At 42.3% G+C, this 22,351-nt stretch overlaps 1 protein-coding gene across 1 annotated transcript in view; it reads right to left on the bottom strand.

The window, feature by feature from the left end:
* Positions 1-22,351, bottom strand: part of ITGA9 (integrin subunit alpha 9) — a 214,680-nt gene that overhangs the window by 169,412 nt on the left and 22,917 nt on the right. The window contains exons 6-14 of the mRNA XM_042888607.1: positions 20,846-20,975; positions 19,846-19,931; positions 17,403-17,471; positions 14,059-14,196; positions 11,925-12,030; positions 11,460-11,554; positions 8,749-8,839; positions 8,181-8,226; positions 5,297-5,451 (exon numbers count right to left, since the gene is read on the bottom strand). Coding sequence (XP_042744541.1) covers positions 5,297-5,451; positions 8,181-8,226; positions 8,749-8,839; positions 11,460-11,554; positions 11,925-12,030; positions 14,059-14,196; positions 17,403-17,471; positions 19,846-19,931; positions 20,846-20,975 — 916 coding nt within the window. The remainder of the gene's footprint in view (positions 1-5,296; positions 5,452-8,180; positions 8,227-8,748; positions 8,840-11,459; positions 11,555-11,924; positions 12,031-14,058; positions 14,197-17,402; positions 17,472-19,845; positions 19,932-20,845; positions 20,976-22,351) is intronic.

Below are 22,351 nucleotides of genomic sequence, written 5' to 3'. Positions count from 1 at the left end.
TGGCCTGGTTGAAATCCCAGCAGTCTTTCCCTTTGAAGTGTTCACATCCCACACCCATCCCCGATTTTCCCTTGTCTGCTTCCAAGACCCCACATTGAGGCGTGCAGGCTGAAAGCTGTGCCTCCCTCCTCTCGGCGACACCGAGGAATTCTGCCAGCAGACCCGGAGCAGCCTGCATCTGCAAGGTCACACATCCCTCCAGAAAGGGACAGGCTGTGGCCAGAGGGACAGAGGCCCTGAGAAAGGCTGCATCCCGCCACCAGCCCCATAGCAGGCCTCAAGCAGAACGTTTCCAGCTACCACAGCAGCAGTGGATGTTTTCAATCAAACCGCGCCATTCCCATCCCCCCCCCCTGCCTGGCCACCACCTCCCCTTTATTTTGACAACTTGTTTCTATGTTATATCCAATGATGACACATCGGTGGAAAAACTGAATTATCATGAGTAAGGCTTTTTTCCCCTCACCCCCTTCTCCATCCTCATTGCTTCCAAAAAGCCAATGGAGGGGGGGAATAACTGGCAGACTCATCCCTCCTGGTGGTTTAAGTTCTTCCTTCTCACCCAGCAGGAGATTTAACTCTTGCAGGTAATGCTCTCAAGTCCCCCTCTGGCTGCTTTAAACATAGCTAGCAATGCTTCTGGGGATCTGCCTGTTCACTTCAGGCAATTAAAGTAAAACTCTAACATGGATTTGATGAGCTTAGACAAACAGATTCATTTTTCTAGTAACTATTCCTTTCCCATATGCCTAAGAGGTGTCGATAACAGCTCCTCTGGGAAACTGCGGGTCACATCTGCAAGACAAACCCCAGCCAGCAGGGCAAGAGAGTTACTCCAACTGGTGCCTGGCCACCACAGCAACATACCTGCTGAGTAAACAGCATTTTTATAGTGGATTTCCACTCTTAGGTAGCACAGCACACAAGCAGGCAGCCTGAAGAAGACACAAGTGAGGAGAGAGGGGAAACAAGGCAGCAGCATCCTATGGTTTGAAACAAGAACGCCACAGGCTGAGCAAAGGAGGGCCTGTAAATCCCCAGCCAGTAGGCAAAACCCTTCACGGCCCACTCAGAGGATACTATGGTGCACAAAAAGCAGGGTTCAAAATGCTCTGCAGGAATAAGCACACCCATAACGTCCTGTCAGACTGGCACTGACCTGGGGCTGGAGAGCACATGGAGAAATTAAAGAACTGCTTAAATAAGAATGAAAAGTCCTTGGAAGAGGAACGCGTTTCTTCATCTTCTATACCAATAATTGTGAGAATAAAATTATTCATGAACCTTGCTCACAGAGAAAACTCTTAAATACGAAACAGCTATTTAGAAGGTTTGCTCTGGCAAATGACAGCACGCACAGGACATTGCCTTCCATCCTTTCCCAGAAAGCCTTCTTATCTTCTTTCAAATTTTCTGTGTCATTCCTAGCTTCTAAGTAGGAAGTTAGCTAAGCTGCCCTGAGCATGCACTGAAAAACACATCCAGCAATGCTGCTGAGGGATTCAGAGGGTAGCAGTGATTCAGGCCTGCATCCAAGTGGATGGGAAAAAAGAGACAAATAACATTGCTGCACCAAACTACAGCAGGATACAGATAAGGAGCGCCTACTTTTGTCAGGTTTTGGATCAGGCATGTTTCTTCAATCCTAGAAACATGTCAAAGCAGAGCAAAAATATGAAATAATCCATTATTCTGAACTAAATCTCAATCTAGACTCTCAGATAACAACATTTGGTGCATATGAGAACTGCCCCAGAAATGTATCAACACACAAGCAATGCACATCTGAAGCAAAAAGTAAGGAGAAAGTTTGAAGAATTACCTAAGGTATTTAACTATAGCCAAATACCCAAAAACTTTTGTTTTCACAGCCACTAAAATTCATCTAATCCATCTACTGGTGCTGGTTTTTTAGATTTTAATGTTGCACAGGAAATTATCTAGATCATGGCCACAACTTAAAATCCATTCTCTAGAAGGACTGAATGCAATAAAAGGAACTGATGCATGGAGATACCAGCAGCTTCTGTTTCTTGTTCTGGTCACTCAGAAGTGTGAAGCCTGAAGAGGCTGCTGGATCCTGCTCATCCAGGCTAAAAGAGAACTTCTCACTCTTGCCTTTTCTGAACTGCAATTCAGCCTGATGCTCAGGTTCGTGAGATGTAGCTGTGGCCAGGCAAAGCATGAAACATCACTGAACAAAACAACCATGGCAATTCTGAGCATACAAACTCTCAGTATAGCCCATAAAAGATGACATGAATAACAGTGACTGTGCAGTGCAGAACCCCCCAGGAGCCTTTGACCGTTATTTCCAGGGCATGACAGAGTCCCTCTTGTCTTCATCAGTACTGCTCATGCCTCCTGTAGCCCCACAGCCACCCTGCTATGCAGCCATGTTACATGCCAATAGCTGTATCAGATCTAAACTCAACCTGCATCCTAGCGTAGAAGCTAACAGAGGAGGACAGAATACTTTCTGTCACTTTAAGATGCCTACGGGATTTTTTTTTCTTCCTTTTCTTTTATTAAACTGTGTGTAGTACATACATCTACCTAATCCAGCAAAGCTACTTCCTTTCTTTCTCACCCTGTGAGAGCAGCTGACGCAGGAGGAGAGAATTATTCTACAAATACTGAAAGTCTGGGGGGGACAGACAAATCACTGTATTTCTCACAAATCCAAGACATACCAGTGGCTGGCTGTGTTTGTTGGCGGATGCTCAGCCCTCCAGCTAGCACTGAGGGAGAATGAGGGATGGACAATGCTTGGCATTTACAGCAAAGCACATGATTCAATTGGGCATGGCTGTTTGTTCAGGCAAAATCATTTCTACTACAAGTTCATACTTCTGAAGACCACGGTCTGCAAGTAGTATACACAAAAGGGATAGGAAATATACAGTCACTGGATTAGTAAACATCAACTCCCAGATAGCTATTACATGACCAATAGTGCTGCAACTGCTGTTGGGGGAGAAAAATAAGAGTGGGAATGGTTTACATGCAAGTGTGAGACACTGCTAGGAGAAGATAGCTTTTCTTCCCAAGACTGTTAATGACACAATCACAAATTCACATAAGCACTGCAGACAAAAGAATGCTACCTGCACATACACCTTGACTTTCTAAACATTCTGTAGTAAGTAACCAACATTAGCTGCCCAAAAGTCAGAGAAAAGCCTCAAAACTGCCCAACCTGCAGTTTTGAGAGTCCACACTGACAAAGACAGTATTCCTTTAACATAATATTCCTCCTTTAATACAATATTCCTCCCTTAGCAGAGCAGCACTTTCAGTGAGCACTGTACTCTCACTGCCTGACTTATCAGACAGTTCCCAGACATGTGAAGCTGAGACCATCTCAGTGCCTCTGCCACAGAACTTAACCATAGCATTTCAAAATGTCTGCGTGCCTTTTAGAGTCCAAACTGGACAGTGATGTACTTAGAGGAATAATTTTTTCCCCATATTTAGCCACAGAGATGAACAGTTGTAATAGTTCCATGAATTGTTCCACCCTTTGTTAGTTGATACTCTTCAACTACAACATAATTAAAATGGCCTGTTAGATTACAAACTGAAAGCTTGTTTGAGATACTCATATCCCTGAGGGCTTTTATCCATTCAGATTGTTCTGCCTGCAATGTTTTCAAGACTATTCACTTTACAAGAAGCATTGTATAAAAAGACAATGGTTGGAAGTATTATAATCATCTACTTAATAGAGTAAAAATTCCTCGCAATGAGGCAGATGTTAGCCACCAGAGAAGATGCACATGTACTTTCACCACAATAAAAATCAAGAGTACAGTTTGTATGACCATGCAGAGGAATTCAATTGGCTTTTACAAGACGCAGCGAAGCAGAAGATAGCCCTTTTGTGAAAAAGGGGAACGTGGATTTAAAATGAGACAAAGATGGACCATTTATGAGCTGCAGGTGATGTGACATTAAAGCAAAAGGACACATTTTCAACAGTATCCCTAGAAATATTATTTAAAAAAAAAACACCAAAAAACTGAGATATTAAGTACTTCTACTCATGAATTTAAAGACACAAATAAACACCCCTAGAGCACCCAAGGACAAGTTGTTTCTAACTGACAGAAGATGAGAATATCTAAAAAGCAAGCAAACAAAAACATCACTGTTTCAAAGCAGGCATTTGTCTGCAAAGAGTCTGCCATCATTTACAGGGAAGGAAAAGGTGCAGAAATAAAAAATGATGTTGCAGTTGTATCTGTCTGTTAGAATCCAGAGGTATCTTCAATAACTGTTTCTTGGGCTTTCAGGTGATAGAGTGCTGAGCTGCAAAGAGCGACTCCAACAAGCTGCTTCTAGTTCTTATTCCATGTGAACGGTAGGAGAACAAGACCACTACCATTCCTAAAGCATGGCCAAGTTAAAACAGCGTGGCTAAGCTAAATAAATCCAGACTTTACGGTATTTAGAAACGCTGTATCTATTCCATAAAACTTAAGACAATACCTAAGACTTATAAACATTGCAATGTAAAAGACATAGGCAATAAATTAATGCAGTCAAGATGTAATGGTTGGCACAATTACATACCTTATACAATTCCATTCACCCAAAAAACTCAGTGTGGTTGACAGTAACTAAGTAACCTGGAAGATATTCTTACAGTCAGTAGAATTCTGGGATATTTATAATCATTTTACAGATGGGTAAACTGATGCACTGAAAAGGATTTGTTCACATCTGGCAGTGAACAAATATGAATCTGAACACCCGTAGTTTGGATTTACAGTGCTCCATTTCAAGAGCTCCTTGTAGATTTTCAAAGACTATTCATCCAGAGCAAATCAGTTGCTTTCTGATAACAATGATAGAGGATATGTACACAAAAATGCATTATCAACAGGCACCTTCTGCATGATGACAGTACAGTACAGTATGGGATATCTTTGCTCAGTTTAAGTCACCTGTCCTAATCCTGTTCCCTCCCTGTTCCTTGGGCCCTTCACTGAGAATGGCCTTGGCACTGTATACACGGCTTAGCAGCAACCATAACCATCACTGTCCTATCAACATTGTTTCTCCCCTAGAACCAAAACGTAGCACCATACCAGACACTCTAAAGAAAACAATTCTGTCCCAGCTGAAATTAAGACAAATGCCAAAGAAAGCACCTCAGAAGCCTCCAACTTCCTGTAACAGCATACCTCACGTCATCACAAAAAATAATTCTTTAATGGAAAAGTTCTGTAACTGATCCAAAGGTAACCTTCAATTCCATGTCAGCCTAAGAGTGCTGGCACAGGTACCTTACCTATTTCTCCAGGAACATGCTTGCCACTGAAACGAAAGCACGCTGTGACATTGAGGCAGTTAACAGGCTGCAAGCTGTCATGGCACTGAGGAGCTGTGATATTGATGGACGCTGGCAGGAAAATGGACACATCCATGGTAATGACAGGTCTGGATCTAAAGATCAATACAGAAGCTGAATTGAAGAATCATTCAGAGATAAGTTGCTCAATCAAAGGAAAATACAGTACATTTGGTAACGTGCACCATTTCAAGTAACCATGAGAAACAGAAGATCGCATTTGAACTCTAAAATGAATTAGCCCTTGACATAGATGGCAAAGACAACTAGGTTCTGAAGGAAAATCAAGGCATGAGATTGAGGTTTAATACCCACATGACACTCCAAACAGGCAGGAGGGGAAATTGTAACAATTATCTCTATCAAAAGTTGCATAAAGTCTTCCTGATGATGAAAAAAAAGTGACAAAATTAGCAATAAAGGATAATAAGCCCATTTTATCTATTATTGAAGGAGCATGGTGAATACAGGATAAGCAAAGGCCTTAGGTTTCCACAGAATGATCTACAGTAAAATCTGTGACTCAAAAGTTGAGGTGGGAGCATGAAGTGGGATATGGATCTATGCATGTTTCTTTCTTCCACCATAAGAAGGTCAACAGACACCACATTCACATTTTCTAGAAAAGGGAACATTTGGGCAACTCTCACCCAGCAGGTGCTAAGGACTGTATACATACTTTTTCACATTGCAGAACTCAGTTTCGGGAATCATCTGGTGCACTGAGAATGAAAGCTTTCCAGCCCTTAAGTCCTGCACCAAGCTTTTGCTACAGGTACTCTTGGCTGAAGAGATCAAGCAGATCAAGCTGAGGGCAACCAGGGCTTACATACACCCTCTCACAAGGCACAGAGATGCTGCCAGCTTGGTAGGGAAAAGCAGCTCAGAAATTCAGGTTCTACAGAGCTGCTCCAAGGAAAGACTTCATCCCAAGAACTGTTATTCTCTGTGTTTCAGTTTCTTTGTGTGTTCATCATGAACATGCTTCTCCAAAACCAAATCCAGTAATTAGAAATAAATACATAAATGAACAAAATTGCAGCAAGCAGTAGAGGCACTTCTGGCACAGTCCCTGCACTCCACAAGGCCATGAGCAAACCACTTCAGGGCTCTCACACAACAAGGCACTTAATTTGGGGGTGTGGGAAAGGGGGGAGTAGTGAGCAGGGATTGTAGTTACACCTAACTCATACTGACTGGAGCAAGCTTCACAGCAATCTCTGAGACAGCTGCTCAGACTCCTTTACCACAGCCTGAAATAAAAGCCTAAGTTTGCCGAAGAAATTTATCCAGTCATGATGCACTGTTTGATTTTTCCTTAAGGTGAACTCACTTGGTTATTCATTGGAAAAAACAAACCAAACAAAACACAACACATCCATTAAATGGCCAAATGCACACCCAAGCAACACAGTAACTGCAATCTGCCCCAAGCCCCACGCCTTCCACAAAAGCCTTTAATATCACTTGGCAAAATGTTTGTTGGTTTTGGCCAACAGACTTTACAAAGGCTTCTGAAAGAAGAAAAAGTTGATTTCTTCATCCTAATCTCAATCTAAACAGATTCCTCTAAAGAGACACACTCTGAACTGGCAGCAGGGGCCATTAATCAATCTGTCCACATAATTAGTCAGTAACACTCAGTTCTCCCCAGAAAGGTACAGGCAGCAACTGAACACTTTGATGGAGATCACTACCCTGCTGCAATGCACACTGCCTTATCTTTCTGATTGCCTTTCTCCATTCTGCAAGGAACAACAGTGCAGGAGAACCTGACACAGCTGTTCTTTAAGCAGTTTCACAGAAGCAGGGCTGTGAGGTCCTGTTTCAGGCCTTCACACAGCATTTTACAGAGAGGCAATTGGCTGCCTCTGCTTGCATGATGATAGCATAGAAAGCCCTTCAAAAGACTTGACCACTTGCTACACCTGTCATTTCATTCTCCCTGTCTCTCTATCTTGCTCTTTCTCAAATGGAAAGAGAGCCACGATTTCCCTGCTTTTAACAGCAGGTAAGCTGGCACAGCTGTTCAGCAGTTCAAGCATTTGTCTGGACAGCCTTACCACACCCCTGTATCTTCCGTTAAGACGCAGGTATTTCCACTTCTAATGACACCTTGTTACTGGCAGAAATTTTCTATTAAATATTTACAAGTGAAATAATGGAGTCATTGGCAAAATTAAAACTTCCCATTCCTTTCCCTAGGTCTGTGGGCCTCGAGCCTGCTCATACAGTCTGCTCCCACTGGAGTAATTTGCTGAACCAAGTTGTCACATCTCTCTCCACCTGATGAAACAAGCCATTTCATTTAATGCCTATAACTGAATAGTAACCCAAATGCTGTGTGTATTCACTTCTCTATATTTAATTTCCTTGAAGAGTCTTACTTCATCCTGCGTCTCACTCTAACTCGCAGAATTAAATTCTGGCATCATATGCAGCTGGCTTTTTGCTACGCTCTGTTTCCTTAAATCATAGTTTATGTACTTTATGTACATATAAGAACAATAAAAAAAACTTCTCACAAACTTGGAGTGACCTTTCTCAAAAGGCAGAGATGCAACATATCTCCTTAACCCATTAGTTTCTTCGCAGCCTTGAGAAGCCTACGGTTATCCCTCAGAATTCTGCTTAAATTAAAATGCATGTTCTTCAGTGCTAACCAGCTGTAATGCTATGCTTGAAAAACAATCCAGTTTGCTTTCTGACTCCAATAAATTAAGGAGAAAATCTGTGGGGTAGAGGACATAGACCACATTAGATATAAACAGAAAGCAGAAACAACATTAAAACAGCAATGGAGCAAAAAAGACATCGATCTCACCTTAGTAGTACAACATGGTCTGACAAGAAGGCTCCAACAGTCATATCTGAAATGTTTGTAATGTTTAGACAATTAGAGGCAATTCAGACAAGAGAGATGCAGAATTCACTTCTCACCACCAAGTCAGTTGGTAAATTACAAAGCATGCATTAGAAAATAAGTGCTTTCATGGCTAGAATCAACCAGCTACTCCCTTATTATGTCCAAAACATAATTACAGGATTAAATCTGCAACGACACTTCACTTCTACTTCAGAATTTGTCTATTATTATCATTATTACTACATTTTTGTAAGTTTATCATCATGACTGAGCAGCTTCCCCACAACTTATGACGCCTGTCAGGATACCAAGCACTCCCTACTTTAATACCTGAGTTCGTTACCATGACTGCCCAAACATCTGAACTAAGAAATAAGTTGAATTTTTATCAGGAGCTTTAGATAACACAGAGAGTAGGCAGGAACACAGGGAGCATCAACAGCCTCCCATAGCTGTGAGAACTAGCAACCTGGAAGCTACCAGCTCCACTGTTCTCCATCCTGTTGCTGTGAAGTAGCACACATACCTGGATAACCATTGCCATCCATATCAACGCCCCCTGATATGGACTGCCCAAACATCCGCAGCGTTGGGTTTATCGTCTGCCCAGACAGCTTCTGCAGTGGAAAACATACCAAGTGAAATCACTCACAGTCAGTAACACAGAGATGCCTCTGATAAAAAAAGAAAAACCTTGGAGCCTGATTTTCATGGGCTGGGAGTGCCACACATCTGCAGGAAGCCCTTCTGCTCAGGGCTAGGAGAGGCCAGCATTGGCTTACACACCTGCATTGCAACCCTCATGCAGACCCAAGACAAATAAAGAGTACATCAAACACGTTTCATGGGGGAAAGGAGGAAGTTCAACTGTGCCCCAGAGATTTTCCTTTCTTCCTTGTTGGTTTTTTTTCTCATTACTTTCATTTATGTAAATAAAAGTTTGAAGCAGCATCTTTGCAAAATTAATGATTAAGAGAAACAGAAAACCCTGTGCAACCATTTCTTTTCACAAAGTTTGCTAGCATACTCCAAGTCAAAATGATTAATTTTCACCCCACTTGAAAATTTGTTTTTCATCAATTATTATGCAGTATTTTGTGTCAGTTTAGAAGCTGTACCTCATTTCTGCCTCCCCAGCGCAGAGATTAATTAGCTCCTAACATCACTTCTTTCTTTTAATTACTAACAAAAAACTTTCTCTAAACAGCTTGAATTGCAAATGCCTTTTTCTAAAGCAAATTAATACACCAAAATCTCTTTCTCTGTGGCAATTCAACGTCTCACAGCTCTTACTCATTATGCTGGGCCACCAATGCAAGACCTGAATTCAAACCAGCGTCTGATTACAGAAGCTGCAGACTGAAGAAACCCATCCCACCAAGCAGTTGTGAGGCTGCTGGTGGCTCTTCACAGCTTGGGACATGTGGCCCATGGGATCTTCCTGCACAGTATCTGACAAAAGGTCAGACAGGAACTTTGTGGGAAAAAAGGACACCAAGGTGAGGGGAAGAAAGACATTCTGGCATCTGCACCCTGACAGCCAGCTTAAAGGATCCCAGTGCTCTGTCATGTTCAGATCCCCCTGGTCTCCCACCCACGGGTAGATAAGGCAACTGGAGGGCACTTCCTCCCCATATTACATCACATTCTGGGGCAGGAGTTCCTAGTTAGCGTGGTACATCCTGCCTATCACATCCCAACAGCCATCTGCAGGTTGTTACAGTACAGAAGTACGACAGTAACCTAAGGCAGCACCAATGATCAGCAATGGGAATGAAGAAAGGTGGGGGAAAAGCTAACAAAAATAAATGAGTGAAAATGCATACCCTGCAGCCACCATCATGCACCTCTCTTGGCTGATTTAATCAAGGAAATCCAGAACATTAAGACGGCTCAGGGGTAGAGTAATAGGATACAAACCCTTTCACCTTTAGGTTCAGATCCAGGGCAGACAGGTAAAAAAGTGAAGCTGTTACCAAGTTTTTGGTGTTGCATGCAGGAAGTGAATTGGTGGTTTGCTGGTCCTGGAAAATGGCACAAAAATAGTGCCTTCTCAGGGAAACAGTGTCAAGGCACCCTGCCACCTTCTGGAGCTGGGCTCTGTCCCTCCAGGGCAAGTGGAGAGGCATGCACTGTGTCTGCTGCCTTTGCTGCTCCAATTAGGAGGGCGAGATAGCAAGAGGGATGTTTTCCTTATCACCCTGCTGATCTGGTCTCTTCCAAAAATGTTGCATTTCCCTATGAACGGCCCCCCCAAAAAACCCCAAACCCATATCAAGTTCCTGACTCTCTTCAGCTGAAATGCTCCAGCCTTTGAACAGCCTGAGAACCCCACAACCAGCAGCTCTCAGAGATGTCCAAATGCCACAAATCAGTGCATTTTATAAGTATCCATAAAGAAACATTCAACTTCCTTTTTGAAAAAGCAGTGCATGACATACACATGCTAAAAGGAAGGACTGCACTTCGATGGTCTGTCAGAAAAGCCTCCACTATAACCACTAAATTCTTTTAATTCTGCTTAAACTGATTTACTGTGGAGGATCCCACCCAGCAACAAAACAAAACAGCCAGAACTTCAAACACATGGACAAAGGGAGGGAAGACTTAGGCTCTGGGAAAAAAGAAATGTGCTAGACAGAGACAAGGGGACACACTGGGCAGTGTGAGCCTATTCCAGCCTAACTTTAACTTCCTAATAGTGGCCAGAAAGGTGGTAACCTTAATCCACCACTGTCATGTATTCTCATATCCAAAGCAGAAAGTCAACAAGCTCTGTAAAGGCAATTCTGGGGAGAATGAAAGAGAACTTAGGTCCTCTTCCTTCTCATGGTCTGCCTTCGTGGGAAGAAAGCACAGCCTCCTGACTCTCACTGGCCATTCCATCATTTATATATGCTCGATCTCTGCAAAATTTTCACTTCAAATAGAGCTATTACTTCTAAAAACTGACACTGAAATCCCAAGACTTCATCTGTTTCAAGCAGAAAGCTACAAGAAGTAAGACTGTAACAAATGACAGAGAAAAATATCTCCTGACTAACAGTATTTTACCTCACAGCATAGATACAGACAAACATCGGCAGAAGATAGCATCAAACTGGGACTGAGAAAACAATGCAGAGCTTGAACTGCATGAGGCTACCTATAAGGGGACCCCTAAGTATAGCTAATTTCTGCAGGTCCCAGGAAAAAGATTTCAGTCAGATACTGTAAAAGAGAGCAGGTGCCACGTACCATTGAGTACTGAGGTACAATCCCGTTGGCATCTCCATGATAAATATACACTGCTCCTATGTAGTTATCCTCCTTAGGTGCCCCGATGGCAACATCTGTAAAACAATTCACATGACAAACGTTCCATCTCCATGCAAAGGGATAATACCCCCATCTCTTGTGATGACAACCTGCAGCAACACCAGCTCAGCCTTAATGGAACAGCATGCCCTGAGTGGCCTGGAAGAAATAAATTCAGGCGTACAGAGAGCAGGTCAGTCTCCAGGTCAGCCCTTAATACGCGCTGCCAAAAGTAAGGCACCAGCACCAACGGCTTCGCTCTCATCTACTGTTATCAAATACAGCCAGATGCCAAGGACTTCAGCAGGCAAATCCTAAGCAAGCAACCTGTCCTTAGCATGAGCCCAGGGAGGAGTTGAGCAGCACGACCAGCCCCACCGACATCTCTTGGGAAAAGGCACCAACCTGGGAACCCATCGTCATCGATATCACCAAGGGCAGCAATGCTCTCCCCAAAGTGTGCGTTGTAGGCCCCATCACCAGCCAGGACAAGCTGCTCATCCAGCACGCCCTAGCAAACAGGAAATAAAGCAGGCTCAGGGGAACCCTGCCACAGGAAGCAGGGGCAGAGCTGTGAGATGACTGTCGCCCTCATTGCCAAGGAGTCCCCTTTCAGTGTAGGTCAGCTGGGTGCTAAAAATTGAAAGGGTTAATAACAAAACCAAAAAACAGAGAGCAGGCAAACGGTAAGATAAAAACAAACCGCTAAGTTAACTAAATGATAAATCTAAATCGCACAGACTGAGCTCATGAAGATTTCAGACATCTAAAATGTAACAGCTCAGATTTTGCTCCACTGGCAGACTTCATCTGAGGAGTAAAAGCCTCCATCCAGGCTTACTCAGCTAAACCTCAGTGAATCAAAGAGAATTCTTCCTTACGCAGAGAACACTTGGGCAACTGGATTTGAAACTTTTTCAAGTATTGGATGGAAGGATTAAAGCAAACTCCCCAAAAAGCTTTCTGAATTGAAGAACAAGGAAAAAGCTTTAATGAAATAAAGAGACAGAGAAAACATCAGAATAAATCAACTTTGTATTCACATGCCATGAGAAGCCATATATGGATCTGGTATTTCTTGCCACCCACTTTCTGGTCACATACATAAGCCTCAGTTTTTTGCAGTCCTCCCTCAAGGGGAAAGGAACAAGAAAACAAGATTTAGTTACACAATCCAGCTCTGTATCCACCTCAAGGGTTGTTGGCTTTTGTTTTGTTTTGTTTTTGCTTCCTTTGTGAATGAGGGTAAACTGCCCTCTGGAATATGCAATAAAATCTTTTTCTTGGCTGCAGGGAGTTGCTGACTTTAAGAAAATCCCACATAATGAAATTGAAACACAAGAGAAGAGATACTTGGGTGCATATGTGCAACTCATTTCTCTGCAGTCTTCCTAAGAAAGGGAAAAATGTAAGTATGCTATACCCAGCATCACTATGCATGCTTGTAGTACAACGCAGTGTTCTCTGATTCACTGCAACGAACTCTTAAGCACTGGTGCCTGCAGAATGAAACTGCAAGCTTTAATGGCCACATCCCAAAAGAAAGTCCACAGTCCTGGAAGCCACTACTCTTTCAAGTAGTTCTTGTTGAAGGTGTTTTATTATTTAACTTTTATCTTTTATAAAGTGAATCCATGTATGCTCTCACTGTTAGCAAGAAGTATTAGGTATAAATTGGCTCAGCATTGGGGACTTTTTCTGCTGGATGATCTAGCAGCCATACTCCAATATATATATTGGGCAATCTGGGCATCAAACTGAAAAAGTAAAGCTCATTTAAAGGAGAAGCACTAACACAAAATAAAACTACACCAAAGACAACTCGCAAGTCTCTCAAATGTTTCCTATAAGGCTTGCACTGACTGCTGTGTCTCACACAAACTTTAGAGCTGTTAAAATTCTGTTGAAGCAAATCAATTTAGTTTTAGTATGTAACAAGTTCCCCTCTGAGACAGCAGGTTTTGGACCTGAATGTTACTTGTGTAATAAGCAAGCATTCATTGTTTTCCTATAAATAGAACATACTAATGATGTTGTTTTAGTGACAGAAGAAAGTTCAGACATTTCCAAAACTGCTGTTGGCACACAAGAAATCCAACAGTATCAGCTGATAGGACCTTCCCACCACAGGCCACGGTGTGAAGATAACGTGAATTCAGTCTCTGCTCTCCTCGCATAAGGAATCCTAAATCCCCAGCCGTTTCTGTTCCCATTTGTAGGTCCCAGCGACCACCCAAAAGACAAAGTAAAACTCAGTCAAAGCAGCTGACTTCACTTGGTTTTGGCACCGAAATCATGCACAGCCACAAGTGCCGCAAAGTTTCAACGTAAAACCAGAAACTTTCCCAGACCTCCTTGAAAGATTCACAACTCTGTGATGAATGTGGGCTGGTCTCTGGGAAACCATGATACCAGATGAGTTTTCCATGACTGCATGTTACAGAGTTTCAGCGTGCGGAGCTGGAGGGGACATCAGCTTTACCCTGCCCAGACCCACACCCATAAAATCCCTTACCAAGTAGTTCCTGGACATACTCACGTTTCCTCTGTTGATATAGACTGTGACTTGACCCTCATCTCTGATCTCAGAAAACATAGGTGCTCCGACCAGCAGGTCTGACAACCCGTCAGAATTCAGATCAACTGCACATAAGGAGGAGCCAAAGTAAGAGCCCATCTGTAACCAAGCCGAGTCACAACAAAGCATTCAGTATCTGCCCACACACAGGAGGAAATCATTTAGGCGTGTTTTTTGTTTGCTTCTTTTTTAATTTTTCATTTTCATTTCAAATGATGACCTGCTGCTTTATCACTCACAAATACTCCTACAGAGAAACCCGAGGGGATACTCAGGGAATAACTGGCAAGAATTTAACACTTTACTGTAACTGTGCATCATCTTGCATCCTCTATCAGAAAAATACACTTTTTTTCTTTTTTCTTTCTTTAACTTTGGCATGTGTTTAAATGAGACACCCAGGCCTTCCTAGCCTAGCTTTCGCTGGTCAAATGCTTAAAACCAGCAATAGGGTGAAACAAGTTTCCTAAACAAAGACCTTACTAGTGATCACTCACACCTAGTACTACACTTCCTAAAGAGCTGAACTTTCCACACAAGAAATCTTCTGAAAAAAAACTAAAAAAAAAGAAAAAGAAAAGGAAAATAAGGGGAAAAGCCAATGAGAAGAGGCATCTGAAATTACCACTCATTTCTGGAATACTTCCCCCTGCTCTGCTTAAATCAGTCCCCTTCAATTAGCAGTGCTGGCTGTGGGTTTCACTTATAGCCTTCTCTCTCATGCAGACAGGTGAGTTGACATTGTCAGTAAATTGTCATCAGAAAGTTTCCAGTTGATACAGAGAAAACAAGTCACTTTCTATCTCTAATTATTCTTGCTTGATAAAACTAATTTGCTTAAGTTTAAGAAATTGATCACTTTCATTACATCATTTTCAACACAGGTGAATACGAGACGTTGACAATCTTCCAACCAGAACCAACACTGTGAATTTAAAAGCACACAAAATGGAAACCAAAAGCAAGAATGATATTCTGCTCTTAGTTCATCCACTTCTGCTAAGGTACCACAAGGCATACTCTTTGAGATCAGCTAAATAACACTCACTAAATTAAAAGCAACTTCTGAAGGAAAATTAAAAAGGTATCACTTCATATTTGAACTTGAGAGCTGTTAACATACCAGGGAAAACTGAGGTTACAAAAATAATTACTGAGATTAAAAAGAATGCAGCTCTTCTATATTCTCATGTTCATCACTGCGGATTCCTGACCCCACAGCCTTCACAGCTGATGGTTTCTGAGGCATAAGCCAGAGCTACCGGGCACAACAGGAGATGCGCAGCAGCAACTCTACTCCTTACAGTCTGTGAGATTTAAAAGCTGCTACACGTATATAATGGGGTGAGTTAAGGATAGAGTTTCAGTCTGTAAGTCAGATTTCTGTGTTTGAGTGGGTTTAAGGTCAGACCTCAAACCTAATTTGATTCCAGCTATTTTCTAGTTTAAGTTCCCTTGTGGATTTTTATTTATTTTTTTTTTAATCCACTAAGGTTTTTAAACAAATTTCTCATGGGTAAGGAGTGAAACTTATGCAAAGCATTTCACTATGTGTTTAGACAGTTTTCAGGGGAAGGCTGTTATTTACTTAACTGCAATGTGGTACGTCTGCAATGTGGGTGAGTTCACAGCGCTGTGAGAACCTGACATTTGTACACTTAACATCTGTAACAAGACACTGCCTTTTCTCTCTTCCTCTCTGCATCTGATTTCCCTGTTCAGCCTCCCACAGGAAAAAAACAAAAAAAAAAGGGAAAGAAGAAACTGCCCGCTGTTAAAGTCTGTCCAACAGGAATGGCAGAGCAATGAACTTTCACACCACTGCGAAGGACACAGCACTTGGTGAGAGTTTTTTTTCCAACCGTTGTTCAGTGCTCAGTGCTGAGCACGGCTGGTTATATCTCAGTCACAAAACAGAGATTTAAGGTGGGCTGCTCTTAAAATACAATTTTCATTTTGATTTCACAGAATTTGTAGCAAACTTACTACCAGGAAATAAGGCAACGACAGCCTAGAAGTACTTGAAGGACGTAAATACTTGATAAGTTAAGAATAATGCCATTAAACTCAAAAAAAGAAAGTTTTGGCTGAGATCTAGAAACTTCCTGATAGCTCTGTTTATTTGGCTGAAGAACAGATCTCCAGGATCTCAGGAGCAGATCCCTAGGGACATTTAAAAGTTAAAAGGGATAAAAATGAACAGGAAGCAATCAAGCACAGGAGTTGCCCTCCATGAACTGGGAGAGCTTTTCCTTTCATGATGCTGGCAATTCTGCTACAGAGTAGAGAAAGACAAACTTTGGAGACTCTCAAACACAGGCTTCAGCATCCACCCACACATCACTGCAGTTTTTACCTATTCCAGGCATGCCTTTGAAGACTGCAAAAGTGTTTCAGTGGGGAAAAAAAGATGAAATGAAACATGGCAATACTTCTAACTCGATACGGTCAAATGCTCGAGATCTTTTTGGAAGGTCTTTCCAGAGCAAGGCACCACCAGCAACCTTTTCTTCTGTATTTCCTCTCATCCCAGGAGAATACAGACAACTCCATGTCAAGGGTATCTTGTCCTCAGTATATTATTCCCAAATAAACCAACTTATTCTGTTTTTACCTACAGCTGGATGTACTGTCTGCTTCATTCTCCATGTGACACATCTCCAGCAAAGAATGCAGGCTGTTTCCCACTCAAACACAACACTGCACAGGGGAGCTGGATCCCACTAGCATTCACTACACTTCTAAGGAAGAGCAGAGAGCACTAATACTAATAGCAATACTCAAGACAGATTAATGGCAGATACGGGAAAAATCAATGGCTCTTTGAAGTAATGAAACAGCTCCTCCACACAATAGCATAATTCTCATGTCACTGCCATGTCTCACTGGGGCACAGAAAAACAGTGTGTGGCTTTGTGCAATAATCCCAAGTTCCAGGCTACCCAGAGCCACTGGTAACACCCAGTCAGAGAAAATCTCTCCCTCTGGGCTGTGCCACGCCTGAGAAAGCAAAAGCCGAAGCTGCCGCTACATCTGTGTGAGGCTAAAGAAACAAGTAAAATATTCATCGAGACACTCAATTTCAGTCCCATGGCCACTGAACAGACACTGCAGTTACCACCATTACACAAAAAAGGGAATACACTTGGTCTGTACAGACTTACGTGTTCGGGAAGGATGAGGAGAAACAGCATTTGCTTGAAAACTCATGGAGCCATGAATAGAAAGTGATGCTCTGAGATGATCCTGCCATTATTTCCCCTTCCTCCACCCTTACATGATAGCATACAAATAAAAAAGCTCACCTTTTTTCCTGAAGCCTGAAATATTTTTACTAAAGAGCCTGATCGTCTGTCTGTTCTGAAAATATAAACCTGAAAAGCGAAAGAAGAAAAAGGTTAACCAATGCTGAAATACAAGCACATAATAGTACACCACTGATGCTTGCTCAGTGCATATGCATCATGACCATAACCATGGCTACCATCAAGATCCAATTTCAAGACTATTTATTACTCATTCTTCTTTTAAAAGGCAAAGTATTGACTTCTCCACTTTCCTGAGGAATCACAGGCCTCCTTTCATCAGAGATGCTTGTACAGTATCTTGTCACCTGCTTTTTTGTGAGTACACGCGTATGTGCACACATGAGTATTTAAAAGCACCCCATAAAGGAGCACTCCATGTCACAAACAAGATATATTTGTAGACTACTAGGGAACGAGCAGGGCAAAGTGCTGAAAAGGCATGAGGCTGTTCCCCTTCTCCTGCCAATCCTTCCCTTCCCCAGCACAAGTGCCTGCATGTGCATCATTGCAAAATCCCAGTAGGACCACTCAGTGCATTTGCACTGCTTTGCCTGAAAATCTGTAAATCACCAAACTTCTCAAACACATTCCACTTGTTGCTCGTTTCTGTAGAAGAAACTGCTTAACCACGAACTCTTAGGGATAAAAATATTAATACAAGTCCAATCTTGAATCTTTTACCAAAAAAATTAAGAACCAGAGCACATGGCGTGTAGAAAGGGATTCCCTTTAGCAGAAAGGCTGGCTTAGTCAGCATTTGAGACTCCTCCAGCAGTGGACAGGCCATTTCCCAACAGTCCTTAGGATGTCTTTGGGACAGAGGATTTCTTATGTCCAAGGCCATGCAGCACAGCCAAGCACTTGACATAATTGAGTATGTGGTGAGTTATTAGTAGGTGGTGAGACACGAGAGTTCAAAGCCATTCTCGACTGAGAACACAACATGCATTTACTGCAGATAGTTGCTTTAGATATAAAGAACTCCCCAGTTTTTGCAGCAGCAAGTTTAGCAGCAAGTACATGGTGCCAGGTGTCACATCTCCAAACCCAGTTTTAATGACACTCCCAGTACCATTTGGGAAATGACTCCATCCCACTAAGTGTCTTGGCTTCCTCCTCAATGGAAAGGGTGTGACAATGATAATCACTTTCTCTCAGGAAAGTGGCAAGGATTAGCTCATTCAAGAGCGTGGAAAGCACAACAGGACTGCTCAGCATAATGTTCTGTATTCAACACCTCTTACTGCCGCCTTCATCGTTTGTCCCTGCTACCCATATCCCATGCAAAGGATAGTAACAGAAGCCCCTGCAACCAGAGCAACAGTCATTAACCTACAGAGCCAGCTGCTTCCTCATGGAACTCATGTTAGCAGCTGGGTTTTTAGCCTCTTCCTTGTACGGAATTTAAATGTTTCTCCACTGAGACTGGAAGGGAAATGCACTGGAGCCATTGCAACAGAACACCCAGGATAAGGAATCTGTGGCTTTCCTGTGAACGTCTCCTCAACAGTAACCTAACTGTACGTCCCCTATGTCCTAGGCATACCAGGTAAGATGTACGTACCAAATTCATCCTCTACTTTTATTTCGTTTTCCCTGTTTATCTGCTACTCTCAGGACACTGTTACTGCCAAAAACAATCTAAGCCAAGGGACAGTGTTCCTGCTAATGGACGCCACCCACTCCATATTGTTACAGCTCAGCTGATGCCCCTATGGAACAGAAGAGGGAAGAAGACGGAAAGACAGGACATCTCTGCTGAAACACATGGTGGCAGTAAGCCCCCAAAGGACTTTAAAGAGTGGGGAAAGCTGATTCTTTGCATCCCTCCCTCCCCTTCCCTACTCTTCCTCCTCCACCTTTGGTTCAGAAGTGTCAGCGGGGTCCTGGCACAGCCTCACCCTGCTCCCTACAGCAGCCACGTGTCCTGCACAGGAATTGCAGGCACAACACCTCCTGACCACTCACATGCTTACATCCTTGAGATTGTACATATGTATACCTACAGGAAAACCTTTTTATTTTTTGTTTTTACAAGAGCCTGTCACCAAGACTTCTGAACGCAGCTGGCAGAAACCAATATGCTAACCTACTAAGGAGACATCAAAAAGGCTAGTAAATGGCATTTCATGCTATCACAGGTGCTATCCTGAAGAAAATATGGAGCCCATCAGAATGCAGAGCACTATCAAATGTATGAAGAAAGCAAGGATTGAGTGGGAGAGAAAGGGAGGGAGGAGGGACGTTAAGCACCAGAGGGCACAGGTGGAGAAAATCTGCTGACTTCATCAAATTACCTCACCTCTTCCTTGAACAGTGTTCCAAAACTACCCTGCAGACAAAAATCTCCTGGCTTCTCTGACATGTGGGAACTGTGCCAGTACCACTCTGTTTGCCCAGTTACATCCAACCACATTATTATTGGGACAAAAAGCCACACCTTTCCGATGCCTCCATCCTGGGGAGCTCCTCCCACAACATCCGTGGTAGTTGGCTGAGAGAAATGGCCTGCTGTCACCGCATATCCTGAGTGGGAGAGGAGAGGATGAAGATAAATAACAAAAACAGAAAGAAAAAAGAAAAGAGCAAAAGGAAAAAGACTGAGAAACAACTGAGCAATCTAGGGTGTCCTCATTAGGTTTCATTGCTACACTTGAACTGTATCTCATAGCATTACAAAACCATTTTGTGCAGAATACACCAATATTCAGTTACAGAGCAAAAGGCAACGGGAAATGGTAGCACAGCCTCTGGTATGGTGACAAAAGTCAACAGAAAAAAAAGATGTAGGTACTGTCAGCAAAAAACATGCAGAAGTGCATGCAAAGCAGTTACAGAGAACAGTTTGAAAACCGTGAGTCTCACAAGGGAAAAAACAGGAGCATGTAGACAGAGGAAACAGAGCAAGGGGAGCACATCACTGCATGGAAGCATTACAGTCCCTCATCAGCCAGACAGAAGTCTCCTCCTTTAGTTAAAATGACTGCCCAGAAAAAGTCAGGAAAATTACATACATGCTTTTTTGGTTGAGAGGAGAGCAGAGGACAGTAGACAAAAAGGTCAGAAAAGTTAATGGCCATAAAAGATTTATGTTTATGTAAGTAAAAAAGGGAGGATAGATCAAAGAGCGTATCTGACAGGAGAACAAAGATTTTATCTAATCTGTTACATTAAAATGATATATAATAGCCAAAGAAGAGTGAAGTACTTTCCTTCTAAGGCTGTCTTGCATTTGACTTGATCTTCTGTAAATTACGAGGCTCTTGTCTGCATTGTAAACATGATAATTCATATCTATCAGTGACAAAACCTACGTATGTGTACATACACTCCTCATTTCGTTATCTCTAAGCAGCATCTTCCAAGTGGTACTTTTTTAATAGGGTCTGAACTGTGTTGCTCAGCTAATCCACTCTCACAGCAAGCACAGAGCTGCTTACCAAGGTATGTGTAACGCCTGGCGATCACAGCATCGTCGTTCAGCTTGTAGTACGTGTTGTCAGTGAGATTCAGTACTTTGACTGTTCCTGTCCAGTAATAAGATCCTGGTGCCCCCATGATTACCAGCTCCTGCAGCAGGAAAAACAGCAAGATGGGAAAAGAATGAGGGAAAATACAGGCAATAATCAAAACTGGACAAGAATTTCTGCTTTGTGCAGTAATGGGGAAGGATACAAGATATTAACATAAAACACCAATTATAAGCCTATCTACAAGAACCTGCATTCTGCAAGCATGTATATCTTTCTTTTCAAACATGGAGGCCACTGCACATGTTCTGAAAACATTAAGGCTCCTTGTCTTTAGCTTGCTTTTGCTCAGTTGCATTGCAACTTCAATGAAAGGCAATTACAAACTATCAAATTTGCCCCTGCTAACACAAAACCATTTATCCATCTGCTGACATTCCCAGCTCCCCTCAAGAAGACCCGAAGTCATAAGCAAGGCTAGAGAAGGTACAATGACGACACTGCAGATATTTAAACAGTAGCATTGACAGGGAAGGTGAGGAAAGCAAAATAAGGTGAGCTTGGTCCAGGAAGAGAAAGAGCAGGGCTTTTTAATCAGCCCACTGTAAGAAGCAGACATCTCTAAAGGAAATTACTGGTTATATTCTCTAAAGGAATAACTGGTTGAAAACAGCGCTTCCAGTTCAATGCCTTCCTGTTCAAGTTCATCCAAAATGAACTTTTCTAGCTCCTGAGCATTCAGCCCTCAGAGCTCTTTCTCACTGAATGAGAGTATATATAACGCTAACATTAGGTTTAAAACAAAAAAAAAAAAGGTTTTCCCCAAATACTTGGAAAACAACCTAGATTCACCTTGCCAAGACACAGGTTATAAAGAGTAAAAGAGGTCGGTAAAGAAAAAAGTCTTTCTTCTTCTTTTCCCAGTTACAAAAGGGTGAGAAAAGCTTCTTGTTCTGTTTTTCACACGTGGAAACCTAGACAGGCATGTGAACTCAGTTCCAGGAATTTCTTTGCTATTTTTGTCACAACAATTTGAAAGCAAAAATTGAATGGGTATTTTTTCAAATTGGCTTTTAGTGACAGAAGATCACCATCTCACTCGCTGCTGGCAAAATGGTAGACTTTTTTCCTCCCCCCACCCCCACCTTTGCTAGGACAAAGCAGTAGCATGAACAATCAGCATATGACAAAATGAAGACATGAGATTTGTTTATTTATTCATTTACCATGCTACAGTCAAAGGGGGATCCTGTTGCAGGACAACTACTTGTTGTTTTGTGAATTATATCTTCAGCCTAAAAAGCCAGACATTATTGACTACCAAATAATTTTATCCAGAAAACAAATGAAGGGAGGAGATGAAGATGCAGGGTGTGTTCGTGTAGCAAAGCATCCAGCAACCTCACAGCAAATCTCCACCCCTGGAGAGCAGCAGATGTGGCTTTAAATACCACAACAAAAGATTTAGTGAAGCCT

The sequence above is a fragment of the Lagopus leucura genome, unplaced genomic scaffold, assembly GCF_019238085.1.
Source record: "Lagopus leucura isolate 7727_CA_CO unplaced genomic scaffold, USGS_WTPT01 Super-Scaffold_100157, whole genome shotgun sequence".
Taxonomy (NCBI): domain Eukaryota; kingdom Metazoa; phylum Chordata; class Aves; order Galliformes; family Phasianidae; genus Lagopus; species Lagopus leucura.
Note: the sequence above shows the minus strand (reverse complement) of the source record. Positions and strands in the feature narration are given on the sequence as shown.